At 54.2% G+C, this 12,079-nt stretch overlaps 1 protein-coding gene across 9 annotated transcripts; it reads left to right on the plus strand.

Moving 5' to 3' along the window:
- The first annotated feature begins 693 nt into the window (after positions 1-693).
- FANCG (FA complementation group G) lies at positions 694-10,651 on the plus strand. Of its 9 annotated transcripts, none has more exons than XR_008441350.1 (14): positions 694-802; positions 903-984; positions 2,491-2,622; positions 3,377-3,570; positions 4,193-4,346; positions 5,501-5,631; positions 5,986-6,132; positions 6,918-7,081; positions 7,296-7,353; positions 7,859-8,196; positions 8,344-8,399; positions 8,987-9,124; positions 9,234-9,415; positions 9,960-10,043. XR_008441350.1 is itself a non-coding variant. In XM_054003629.1 (14 exons), the coding sequence occupies exons 1-14, from the start codon at positions 704-706 to the stop codon at positions 10,480-10,482; spliced, it is 1,944 nt and encodes a 647-aa protein (XP_053859604.1). In that variant the 5' UTR covers positions 694-703; the 3' UTR covers positions 10,483-10,651. The 9 variants fall into 9 exon arrangements, 8 of the variants coding, with proteins under 8 accessions (XP_053859604.1, XP_053859605.1, XP_053859606.1 ...); XM_054003629.1 differs by lacking the exon at positions 9,234-9,415 and adding an exon at positions 10,365-10,651 and having other exon boundaries at positions 9,960-10,092; XM_054003630.1 differs by lacking the exon at positions 9,234-9,415 and adding an exon at positions 10,365-10,651 and having other exon boundaries at positions 3,377-3,447; positions 9,960-10,092.
- Positions 10,652-12,079: the final 1,428 nt, after the last annotated feature.

Here is a 12,079-nt window from a genome sequence, read left to right on the forward strand (position 1 = left end):
GTTGTTAAATTGCATAATTAATTAATCGGGAGTGGGGGGAGACGTGCGTGATTTGCTGTCCGAGGGTGGCACGGGTCTCCGGGCAGCTGTGAAAATTATGTCTGCAAATAAAACGGTGAGAGCCAAGGAGATACATGTCATCTCATTCTTCCATCCCTCTCCACGAACCGTCTGGGGTCTCTTTCATGGGGACCTTCATCTACAATTTCCTCCTGAGGGGAAATGGAGGGTCAGGTGCTGACCCTTCTCTGCAAAAAACAACAGGACCTGAGGGAAACGGCCTGAACCTGTGTCAGGGGAGGTTTAGGTTGAAGTGGGGAGCAAGACTCTCGGGGTTTAGGAAAAGACTTCTCCAAGAGAGTGACTGGGCACTAGAAGAGGCTGCCCAGGGTAGGGGTCTCAGCTACAAGCCTGACAGAGTTCAGGAAACGTTTGGACAGCTCAGGTGGTGTAGTGTGTTGATCCCCCTCCGTGTGGGGTCCTGCCCGGAGGCGGGGGTTGGGCTCGGTGACCTGATGTGTCCCTTCCAGCCCCGGCTACGCTCTAGCTGATCCTGACTGGTGCCTTCGCCTTGCGCCGATGTTTGTCCCTCCGCGGCCCCCACCTTCCCGGCGCGCGCCCCCTCGGCCCCGCGCTTCCCTGTTGCCTTGGTGACGGCCGCTACCGCCAATCGGCGGCGAGGGCGGGAAAGCGGCGGCGGGCGATGGAGGCGGCCATGAAGCGGCGGCGCGGGACGGAGACGGAGCGGGGCTGCCTGCGGGCCTGGGTCGCCCACAGCCAGGCGCTGGTCGGGCGATGGACGGTGCGACACGTCCTCTTCCTTCCCCTCTCCCTTCCCCAAGCCGCGGGGCTGCCGCCCGTGCCGCTCCGCAGCAGGGCCGGCGCTAAGTGCGTGTTTACAGACGGCGCGGTGCGGCAGTGAGGAGCGGCAGGCGCGGCGGCAGCTGCGAGACGAGTTCCGGGAGCTGCTCCTGAACATCCGCGGTGAGTGGCGGCCGCCGTGCCCCGCCTTCACCTCCCACTGCTATCCCGGGCCTGAAGCGTGTGGGCGTGGAAGCATCGGCTCCCTGACACCTCTGTTTACCGGGATGCAGCTCCGGTATGTCGGTGCTGGAGACAAACGCGTGAAGGCGGCGGGGTGAAAGGGTTCCCACTGCCCAGTGCTGAATGGGGCCTGCAAAGGAGTTAATCACAGAATCATCAGGGTTGAAAGGGATCTCTGAAGATCAGATCAGCCAGTCCAACCACCCTGCCAAGGCAGGGTCACCTGGAGCAGGTGACACAGGAACGCATCCAGGTGGGGTTGGAATGTCTCCAGAGAGGGAAATTCTACAACCTCCCTGCACAGCTGTTCCAGTGCTCTGCCACCCTCAGCGTAAAGAAGTTCTTCCTCAAGTGGAGGTGGAGCTTCTTGTGTTTTAGTTTATGAATATTGCTCTTCCGTTTCAGCTCCAGTATCCCAGCCAAGGTGAAATGATACCTGTTGCCCTATGCTGACCTGGGCCAGCAAAAGGGTTACTATCCAGCCTCAGATTCTGCCTTAACTTGCTGGGCAGAGCTTTGGGGATTCTGTAAAAAAAAAAAAAAAGTGAGGCAGCCTTTCTGTGGGAAGTCAGGGAAGAGGCTCTCTGACACAATCATGGAGCAGAGAAAGCTCAACACGAGGCAGCTTAATTTCCAGTTTCCTCAGTGCAGGAGAAACATGGAGCTCCTGGAGAGGGTCCAGCAGAGGGAAATGAGAATAACTAGGGGACTGGAACATCTTTCTTACAAGGAAAACCTGAGCAATCTGGACCTGTTCAGTCTGGAGCAGAGGTGACTGAGAGGGGACCTCATCAGTGTCTGTCAGTGTCTGCAGGGAGGGGTCAGGGGATGGATCAGGCTCTGCTCAGTGGTGCCAAGCAGTAAGCACAAGGCAATGGGAGAAAATGATGCACAGGAAGTTCCACCTGAACATGAAGAATAACTTTACCCTGGTGACTGCACATGGGAACAAATTTTCCTGAGAGCTTGTTGAGTCTCCCTCACTGGACATACTCAAAAACCATCTGGATGCAATCCTGGGCCATGTGCTCTAAGATGGCCCCGCTTGAGCAGGGAGATTAGACCAGATGAGCCACTCTGGTCCCTTCCAGCCCCACCCATTCTGTGATTCTGTGATAAGGAGAGAGACACAGCATGTGAAAGGGTGGATGTCTACTGGAACAGAGTAGGCTGTTGATGTTCTTCTGGGAGAGTTAAAAGTCCTGGAGGACTGCAGCATTTTGGTAGCTGGGGAATGGACGTCTAAAACAGTGTTGGCACCTGGAGTGCTGACACATGCTGTCTGTCTGGTATTGCATTTCCCAGGTGGCTAAATCACACCACAATCACTAAAAACTTCTTGCCAAGCCACTTCTCTTGTCGCCAAGCCAGGTGTTGCCACCTGAGCATGGATCGCTGTTTATTCTTAGCCATCTAAATTTCTTGTTGGGTTGGCTGTGCCCACAGGGCTGCCGGCTGCCCTCCCTGCCCTGCCTCTGGAACTCACTGTCCTCTACAACTCCCTGCTTTTCACTGTGGGAGCATCTGACTCTGTCATCAAAGGAGAAGCAGAAGGAATACGCCAGGGGCTCCTCAGGGGTAAGGATGTGGTTGTTTGTTTGGGGAGTTCTCGGGGTGAGGAGAGCATTCCCTGTGCTCTGGAGATCCTTGGTGAGTGGCTGGAGGTGCAGGAACTGTGAGCAGACACTCCTGGTTCTGCCAGGGAAGGCCAGAGACGAGGGAAACTGTGGGCAGGAACCGCTGGCTGTGCTTGGAAATGGGAGGAACTGTAAGCAGACACCCAGGCTCTGCCTATAAGGGCTGGAGGTAGAGTGGCATGTGGCCAGGGACAATGTGCAGCTGCCTGCCTGCTGCTGCCTGCAGGGATGGGCTGGAGATTTCAAGGGAAACAAGAGTTTTTAATGTATAAGGTGCAAAGTCTCTAGCAAAGTTTTAGTGACAGTAGAAAATTACTGTTTTCTTTAATTATAGCGTGCTGGCTTCAAAGAAAACTCACTGAAACAGGCTGCAGCTCAGAGGTGGATCTGCAGTGTTGGCACATGCTTACCTGAGGGCACATGACTTCAAGGGGGCACAGCAGAGCTGGAGTCTAGCTCTGAGCTGTGCTGTGTGTTGTCTCCCGAGTGTGCTGCTGTCAGCTCCTCTCTCTTAGAGCTTGTTTTCCATTCTGCTGAGGCCAGGCCAGCCCCGCAACCCCATTCCTTCCATCGCTACGAGGAGCCTGTGCTTGTTTGAGGCTTTCTCTGCCTCTTGCATCCAGGGTGTCTGTTACGGGCACCAACACATTGTCTCACAGCTCTAGATCTTTTTGCTTGTGGGTTTTTTTTTTCAGTTCTGGAGTCTTGTGGGGCTTGCGGAGAGGATCTTGGCATGGAAGAGCTGTGGGAAAAGGTGCTGCAGGAGGTAACCATGGAGAAGCTGCAGGGACCTCTGCACCGCCTTGGGGCCCTGCAGGCAGCCTGGTGGCTGGCAGCCAGGCAGCTGGGAAGTGTTGCTGGTCTCTTCCAGCTCCTGAGCACTGCTGAGGTAACTGGGCACAGGCAGATGCTAGCAGAGCTGGCATAAATACTGTGTTTGTCATAAAACTCACTCTGAAAAATGTTGTGGCACTTGGACAGCTGAACCCATCAGTGCTGCCCAGTCAGCATGACTAATCCTCCCCTTGGCATCCCAGCAAAGCCTAATGGCCCTGAGAGTGTTAATGGATCCCAGAATATTCTGCCTATGTGGGCCCTGGATTTCTGTGTGTCAGACAGGAGACTTGGGCAGGCTGGAAGAGGGCTGCAGATGGACTTGCAGACTCTGTAGGGAACAGAAGTGGGATGCAGAACCTTCCCTGCTGATCAAAAGGCTGCTGATGGGTGGGTCCCATCTTTCTGACTGAACTCCAACAGTCATCTATTGCATGCCAGGAGGCCCTGGAGGTGCACCCCACTCTGAGGTGGGGAGGTGCTGCCCCAGGCCAGGCAGGAATTACTGCAGTGAGTGGGTTGTAGCTGAAGGGAACAGATGGTAGAACATTGCTCCCCAGTCTGCCCCCACTGCAGACAACAGTGTTGAGTGGTTTGGTGGGACCTGTTTCTCTGTGCACTTGGACCAGTTTCCTGCTTCCTTTCAGCATTCCCTGCTCTCCTCTGTGCCTTCACAGGACCCAGGAAGAGCTCACTGCAGTGAGGGGCAGAACGAAATCCTCTCCATGATCAAGGCATGGCAGGTCCCTCCTGAGGAGGCCTCCCTGCCCCTTGTACAAAGTGCCAAGGACTTGAAGGAAATCCTCTGCACTGCAGCAGCCTTCCTGCAAGGTTTGTGGGGGGCAGGTACTCATGCCAGCACAGTCTTCTGCTGCTCTGTCCCAGGACCGCTTTTCCTGCCCTTATCCTGGTTTCTCTTCCCAAGCAAACTGACCCTTGGGTTTCTTTTGGCTGTTCCTTTGGAATCAAGTCTGGCTGAGCCTCTGAGTCTCAACCTTTACATTCCATATTCAAAAAGCTTCCCTGCTTTTCCCCAGCTCATCCTTTTTCTGCACTATCACGGGGTTCCTCTGCCTGTTTGTGACTCTAAGAGAGGTGTCTGGGCCCTGCAGTGACCTTAAAGCAGAAGGCTGGCAGGGGTTTTATGAAGATTTTCCTTTCTTCTGTCTGTCTTCTGAAACTTATCTTGTTCCAAGCATGTTGTTCCTGTCAGACTAGGGTGCTGCAAGAGCCACACAAAGCTGTTGTGAGGCTTTGTAGCCTGGTGTCACAGGGAGCAATGGATTCTCTCTGGCTGCTGTGTTCCGTCCTGCCTGTTTTCTCTACTGTTTTGACAACCCCAGCAGCTCCAGGGACAGCCAGCACTGCCTCACTGTGCTTGGGCTCCTACCGGGCCTTCCTGCCAGAAGGCAGGGCAGGAGCTCTGGCCCACAGAGCCGGAGCCAAAATAGTCAAGGGTGGCACCAGCACTTCCAGCAGGGAGGTGGCAGATATGAGTGTGGTATTGCTATGTGAGAGCAGCCTCAGAGGGTAGCCTGAAAAGAAGACTGAAGGAAAAGCAAATAACAAGTGGTGATAAATATTAATCTACTGATATCCCAAAACATCCTGCTGGGAAATGACCTAGATGTGCTGAAAAAATTCTGAAGTTCTGTGTGTGCTTCCCTATCTGCATTGTTGTCATTGTGGATGAATGTGGAGGTGAACTTGCCCGGCACATACCCCTGTCTTTGTTCTGGGCCAAAGGAAGCATTTTGGGCTTGGAAGCTGCTGTTATTTCTGCTGGACATTTCCAATGAGTGGCTTGTTCTCTTGCAAAACCACTAAAGCAAAGATGTCAGCTTGGCACTATCCTGCTGTGCATCGCTGGGTTTGGAGGGGATCAGGCAAGTCCCTATGGCACTGGGAAGAAAAGGGCACCACCACTTGTTTGGGACTTGGTGGGACAAAAAAGTGAGCCACAGAACCAATATGCTGTGTCCTAGGGCTGCAGGAGCTGGAGGCTGGGAACTTCCCTGCCGCCCTTTCCCTCCTTCAGGAAGCTGCAAGAGGATTCTGCTCCAAGAATATCCTGGCCCAGATCTACACCTGTCTTGGCTGCTGCGCTCAGCAAATGGTAATGACAGCAAAGAGGGGAAAGGCAGCTGTGGGGTGGGAAGGCTCAGACTCATAATGCCTCTGTGTGGTCCAAGGCCTCTCAGGAAGGGAAGGCCTTGAGCAGAAATTGCCCTTGTGGCCCCAGCCTCCTTGGACAGGGTGCAAAATCCATGCCAAGGTTTTGGCTGATTGCAAAGTGTTGCTGCAGAGAGAGAAGCTCAAAAACCAACCTGAGGAGGGCTGCCTTTGGCTAAATTGCTGCCCTGCTTAGTGGGGATCTCTTGGGGAAGCAGAGCAAGAATCTGGACCCTACCAAACATTAAAAACATCAGCAGGATGTGCTTTCAACATGCATGTCTTCCCATACACCTAGGGCAAGCCTCAGACAGCCCTTCAGCACTTGAAACGGGCCCTCCAGGTAGATTTCCAGTGCCTTCCTGCCCTGTCCCACGTGGCAGCAGTGTACCGTGAACTGGGAGAGACCGATGTGGAGCTGCAGGCCCTGACCCTACTCTATGAGGTTTGTCTGGTTCCTGTAGTTCAGGGATGAGTTTTGCCCAGCAGAGCCTGCATGGAGCTTCAAAAGTAGGCTTCTTCCTTCTGGGAGGCTGTTTGACCCTGGAGGGAGTCCCCAGAATAGTAGAGTGCTGTCTTCAGTGGGCAGGAAGGAGTCCAGCGAGATCTGAAATTCCTGCTCAGCACCATGTTTGGATGTGGCAAGACCTCGGGTCCTAGTTCATGTTCATGGTGGCTTGGGAGGTTATACTCCCAGGTCAAAAAGTATCAATCTCTTAGTAAAGTATGTAATAGTAAAGAGGCCTTTAAGGGCAGATTTTGGCTGCAGTGAGGCAGTGTGCATTACCTGTGTGAACCTGCCTGGGAGAGTAGGTCACAACAGTAGACCCTGAATTATCTCTCTTTAGCTGTTTGAAAACTGTGAGATACACACAGAGAGGAGAGGGAACTCTCTCCTTACAAATGGTCTTACTAGGTCTGTGGCTGCAATGGGAGTTGGTGTTCCAGGTAGCTCAAAGTACTTTGAACTAAAAACCTGAGGTGATCTGGGTGATCTTGCAAATCTCCTGGTGCCATTTGGAGATCAGAAGTCTGCCTGCCCTTGTGTGATCCTGATGGCTCTTGCTGGAAGCAACTGTGATAACAATGTAGTTGTGCTTGTGAAGTGCAGCACTTCTGCTTGCCTGGGTGCATCTCCAGATGTCAGAAGTCACAAAAGATTGCAGCTGCCGGAGACTTGACCAGTGCAGTGTAGATGTAGAAAACACATTTTCTGTTCCTGTTTCACAGGCTCTGAGAAAAAACCCTCCAGCAGCAGCTGCTTCCTCTAGTCCCTATTTGCTCATGCGAACAGAGCTGCTTGTCTACACACCAGTGCTCACTTCCCTCCTTCGCCATCGCCACCCCTCTGAAGTGAAGTACCTTTTGGCACAGCGGTGTCTCCAGGATGGGAGGTAACGGTGCCTCTGGTCTGCTTGCAACAAGCTGCTTGTTTGGGCTCTGCAGTTTTCCTTATGCTTCTGGAAATGGTCCAGTTCAGTACTGCTGTCATAGGTCTGCTCACAGCATGGAGATTGTGAACAGGGGGAAAGACTGCGGGCTGGCAGTCCAGGTTTCACCTGGCTGATGGCACTTTTCCTTCCACCACATGTCCTGTTCCTGTTGCAGGGTGGCTGATGCAGTGGAACATTACCTGGATTTTCTGTCGCTCCTTCAGGAGCAGCAGGTAGGTGTCCTGGTAAAGAGCTCCCTTGGTGACCTAGAGGATGAGGGTTGGAGGGATCCAAACCCACTCCTAAGGGCTGAGCCCAGGAGCTCTGGACTCCAGGCTTCAGTGTCTAGTTTGAGATGTGAAGGAAAAGAGGTGGGGGCTGATGTAAAGGAAATGAAGTGGGGGCTGGCACCCCCGACCTGTGGCATGTCTGCCTTTGGATTCACTCCAGAGAGCACTCACCACTGCTGTTTGGAGAGACAGCTTCCCCTTCCCTGTGGGAGCAGCTGTCAGCCTGATTTTGGGTGTCTTTCACTTCCGGAGTAGGGACTTGATGCCTGGACTCTGCTGAGCTGTTAGTCCTTCCCATCTTCTGCCTGCTCCACCAGGCTCCAGTGACTGTGAGAGAGGGCTTGAGCTTTGCTGGGCAGTAGCTGCACCTTACCAGTATGCACAGAGTCATGCTGCTTGGCAGAGAACTCTGCAGTTCCGCAGCACTGATGTCACTTTTGTTCCCCAGGTGCCCCTGGATGGTAGCTCAGCTCTGCCCAGGATCCCAGAGGTGTTCCTGGAAGCAGCATCTGCCTTGGAGCAGGCTGGGAGGCACCAGGATGCCATAACTGTGTGTAAGGAGGTCATCAGCCGGACAACTGACCTCATTCCACGGGTGTTAAGAGTGGAGGAGAGGCTGGAACAGACAGAGTCCTCATTGCCAGGGGCAGAACTGGCGGATGGACTCCTGTCCCAGAAGAAGGAGAGCCTGTGCTGCCTTGCCTGGAGAGCAGCTGGATACCTGCAGCAGGGCTGGGCTTGGGCCAAGCTGGGCGAGAGCAAGGAAGCTGTAACACAGTTCACCAGGTGATAGAGCCTTGCTGGGAGAAGGGGCCTCCCCAGCAGGCAACAATGGATGGTGGGGCCAGGGCAGGACACAGCATGGCCCTGACAACTTGGCACTCCTGACAACCCAGGAGTGACTCCAAAGCTCCTCTGGCCTCCCACCCACAGGTGCCTCAGTGATCTCCTGCGTGTCCAGCTTCATGGGTCTGGTGTCAAACGGACAGGTAGGACACCACACAAGTGAGACCTGTGTGGGGCCTCAGCTGGGTCAGGATCTGCGTGCTTGGCAGCAGCAGGTACAGGGCCAAGGTGATGGGCCCAGCATGACTCTGGCAAGAGGCAGTTGTCCCAGAGTGCAAAGCTCTGGGCTATGCTAAAGCTTCTGAAGAGACTGGCTGGTTTTTTTTGGAGCAGAGTTTGGCCTTGGCTCTGCCTCTTTCACTGCCTAGGTAGCAGTTAAAGGGGCTGTGAACTGGAAAGTTTCTCCAATCCAGTTTTTAGGGAAAAGATATATGCCAGTGGTGCAGAGGGACAGCCAAAGGCCAGGCTGCTGCTGAAGTCACTGTTCACCCCAGCCATGTAACATTCTGGGCTCTTGACATTCTTCACTCTCCCCCTCTGCTGCCTCCCAAGCTCTTCTGGCCTGGCATGGAGGCTGAACTTTGCCATCTGTCTCACAAGCTGGAGGATGAGCAGCCCAAGTAAATGCTTGGCCTTTCCTGCCTGCTAACCTGCCTCAGCCTGCTGGGAATAAGGGAGAGAATGTCTGGAGGATGCTGTCTTCAGGTGTGTATGTGTCTTCCTGTGGCAGAGAATCTCCAGCCAGAAGTGGAGGTAGTCCAGAAGATCAGGTTGCTCTCTCTCATTGGGCGAGGTACACAGTTCCTGGAGCTGGGGAGGAACAAAGAAGCTCTGTTGGATTTCCAGCACAGTTTGCAGATCTCACCAGGTAAGAGGCTCATTTTGGTGAGGAACACAAGCGATTTCCACAAATTTGTCCTGGGCTGCTTTGCTGTCTTCAGCAGGAAGTTCTTATGCTTTATACCATATTTTTTCAGGTGTCAAGGGCAACAGTAGGGCCACTAGCAATGTTACATAGTAGAGATGTTTCTGCAGAGCCTGGTCACCTCACTGCCATGGAGAAACAGACCAAAACTATTGTCAGAGGAGTATATCAGAACCCTGACAACAACCTGTGCCTTCAGATAGCTTGGAAATTTCTTGCCTCAACCCCAGCCTGGTACAGCCAGCTTTCTCCCAGACAGGTCTACTTTCCCAGAACAGAGGAGTGGAGCTGTGCTTCACCCAAGGAAGCAGCATGTCCATGCCTGGTAGTACAGAGGCCTGCAAAGGGAGCATTCTTGTCTTGAGCTCAGCCAAGGCATGGCTTGTGCTGCTGACAGGGCTGCTCTCTCCCGTTGAGTGCTCTGACATGCTGAAGAAGTGTGAGCTTCACCAGGATCTGTCAGACTTGCTGGTCCCAGTCCTGCCTGTGGCTGTTCCCCCTGGGGGTGCGGACGTGCCTGCAAAGAGAACCCCAGTCTGTGTCCAAAGAGAGGTGTGGCAGGCTGTGCCCCAGGGCTGATGCCATCTGCCAACTCTGGGGTTAATTAGAGCCTGTGAAACAGCCAGGACAGCCTCCTCCCCATTACACCACCTCTCCTTACACTCGTTGCCCTTGTCTGTCTTCTGAGCTTCTTTTGTTATACCCTGCAACCCACAGCAGTGCTGAGGAGCTGCTCGTCCTCCTCTGCTAAGGGCTGATCCTTCTTCCTGCCTTGCAGGTGACCCAGCTGCTGCCTCCTACTTGGTGCAAGCCTTGTGGAAGCTGAACCGAAAGCAGGAGGCGGCTGCCCAGTGGCAGAAGTTCTCCCAGAGCTCCCCTGGAGAGAATGGGCAGCAGCCAGGGCAGGGAAGGTGTGTAGAGGGATGGGTGAGACCTCAGCAGTACAAACTGTCTGTGAGGGCAGTTTAGGTGTCCAAGGAGCTTCCCCTGATGACTCCTCTGAGGGGCCACAGGCTGTGGCTCTGTTGGGACACCCTGGGGCACAGAAGAGCTGACATGGAGCCAAATGGGGAGGGCAGACAGAGGCTGCAGGTAGAGCAGGCGGACCTGCAGAACAAATGTCTCAGGGCATGGCAAAGGAATGCTGCAGTCCTCACTGCTGCCATGTTCCCTTTTCTTTCAGGCCCCTCCCTTTGTACCTGGCTTCATGTCTGGAGCAGGTGGTGTTCCCTCACAGTGAACCTCTTGCCAGAAGCATACAGGATTTCCTCGGGGCAGCAGCCCAGGACACCCCAAGCTGACCTGGTCATGCCTGGCATGCCCACCTTCTGAGGTCTCCCTGCACTTGCCTGGCACAAGGCCTTCAAGAACTCCTTGAAGACTCAGAATTACTCTGTGAAGAAGCTAGATTCCCAAAGGACTGAAACAGAATAGATCTCCTTTTCTAATAAAAAAACCCAGTTCTGTTTAGCTTTGGGTTTTTCCATGCTCTTTTTCCAGAACGAAATGTTGCAGTCATGGCCTTGACACTGCTTCCAGCTACTAAGAGCCCATGGGCTGTGTGCCCTGGGTGTGTGAGAGATCAAGGGCAGAGATACCTTCACCCTCTGTGCCCTGTGCATCGTAGGGCTGGCTCGGCACTCAGGCTCCAGGGAGCTGCTGGTCTGTCCTCTCTGTGCTTTGTGTACTGGCTTTTTGCTTGGTTACTGTGCTTTGGAGCCCAGAGAAGGGGTTTTGTCTGAGGTACGTGGCTCTGAGGTCTGAATTTCACAATGCTGCACTGGCCAGAGATAGCAGCAGGGTCCAGACCCACACCTGTGGCCCTGAGGGTCTGTGCCAGTGCCATAGCTCCAGGCCCCTCACCCTCAGGGCTGAAGGAGCACATGTCCCTGCCCAGTGTCTGGTGGAGCTTTTTTTGGATGAGGAAGGTCCCCTGACCCCATTACCCAAGCCTTTGGCAAGCCTTGCCTCTCACAGGAGGGAAGGGGTGCTTGGGAGGCCAAGGCCAAGGAGGAGTGAGGGTAGAGGAAAGAGGGCATGACAGAACTCTGGAGAGTGCGAGGTAGAAGCTGCTGCAGCCTCTGAATGCTGGAGGGACAGAGAGGGGCTTTGGGTGGGCTTTGTCCTGCAATTCCTTCAGAAAAACACCTTGGCATATTCTGGGCTGCATCCAGAGCCCTGTGGGCAGCAGGGCAGGGAGGGCATTCTGCCCCTCTGCTCTGCTCTGCTGAGACCCACCTAGAGTGCTGCATCCAGCTCTGGGCTCCCAGCACGGGAGGGACAGGGACCTGCTGGAGTGAGACCAGAAGAGGCCACCAAGATGATCAGAGGGCTGCAGCACCTTTGCTGTGATGAAAGGCTGAAGGAATTTGGATTGTTCAGCCTGGGGAAGAGAAGGTTCCAGAGAGACGTAGCACTATCCAGTAGCTAAAAGGGGCTTCCAAGGAAGATGAAGAAATGCTTTACAAGGACATGTAATGATGGGATGAGGAGGAATGGCTTTAAACTGAGTGAGTAGGTTGAGATTAGATTTTGGAAAGAAATTCTTCCCTGTGAGGGTGGTGAGGCCCTGGCACAGGTTGCTCAGAGAGAAGCTGTGTATGCCCCATCCTGGGAAGTGTTCAAGGTCAGGTGGAATGGGGCTCTGAACAACCTGCTCCAGTGCGGGGTGTGGAGGGGTGTGAAAAAGGATCTTTAAGATCCCTTCCAACCCAAGCTCTTCTTGCTCTCACCCAAGTGAGTGAATAATTTTTTCCCTGTGAGGGTGCTGCGGCCCAGCACAGCTTGTCCAGAGAAGCTGTGGCTGCCCCTGGAGCAGCCCCGGGAGCGTTCGAGGTCGGACCGGGTGGGAGGTGCTGGTGCCCACGGCAGGGCGGGCCCGGCCACTCTGCGAGTCCG

The sequence above is a fragment of the Vidua macroura genome, chromosome Z (assembly GCF_024509145.1).
Source record: "Vidua macroura isolate BioBank_ID:100142 chromosome Z, ASM2450914v1, whole genome shotgun sequence".
Taxonomy (NCBI): Eukaryota; Metazoa; Chordata; class Aves; order Passeriformes; family Viduidae; genus Vidua; species Vidua macroura.

Bases quoted from the DNA above. Each gene is read 5' to 3' on its own strand.
- FANCG (XM_054003629.1), top strand. From the start codon at position 704: ATGGAGGCGGCCATGAAGCGGCGGCGCGGGACGGAGACGGAGCGGGGC. The intron at 2,623-3,376 runs GTAAGGATGTGG...TTTTTTTTTCAG, and splicing joins ACGCCAGGGGCTCCTCAGGG to TTCTGGAGTCTTGTGGGGCT. The intron at 7,082-7,295 runs GTAACGGTGCCT...TTCCTGTTGCAG, and splicing joins CGGTGTCTCCAGGATGGGAG to GGTGGCTGATGCAGTGGAAC.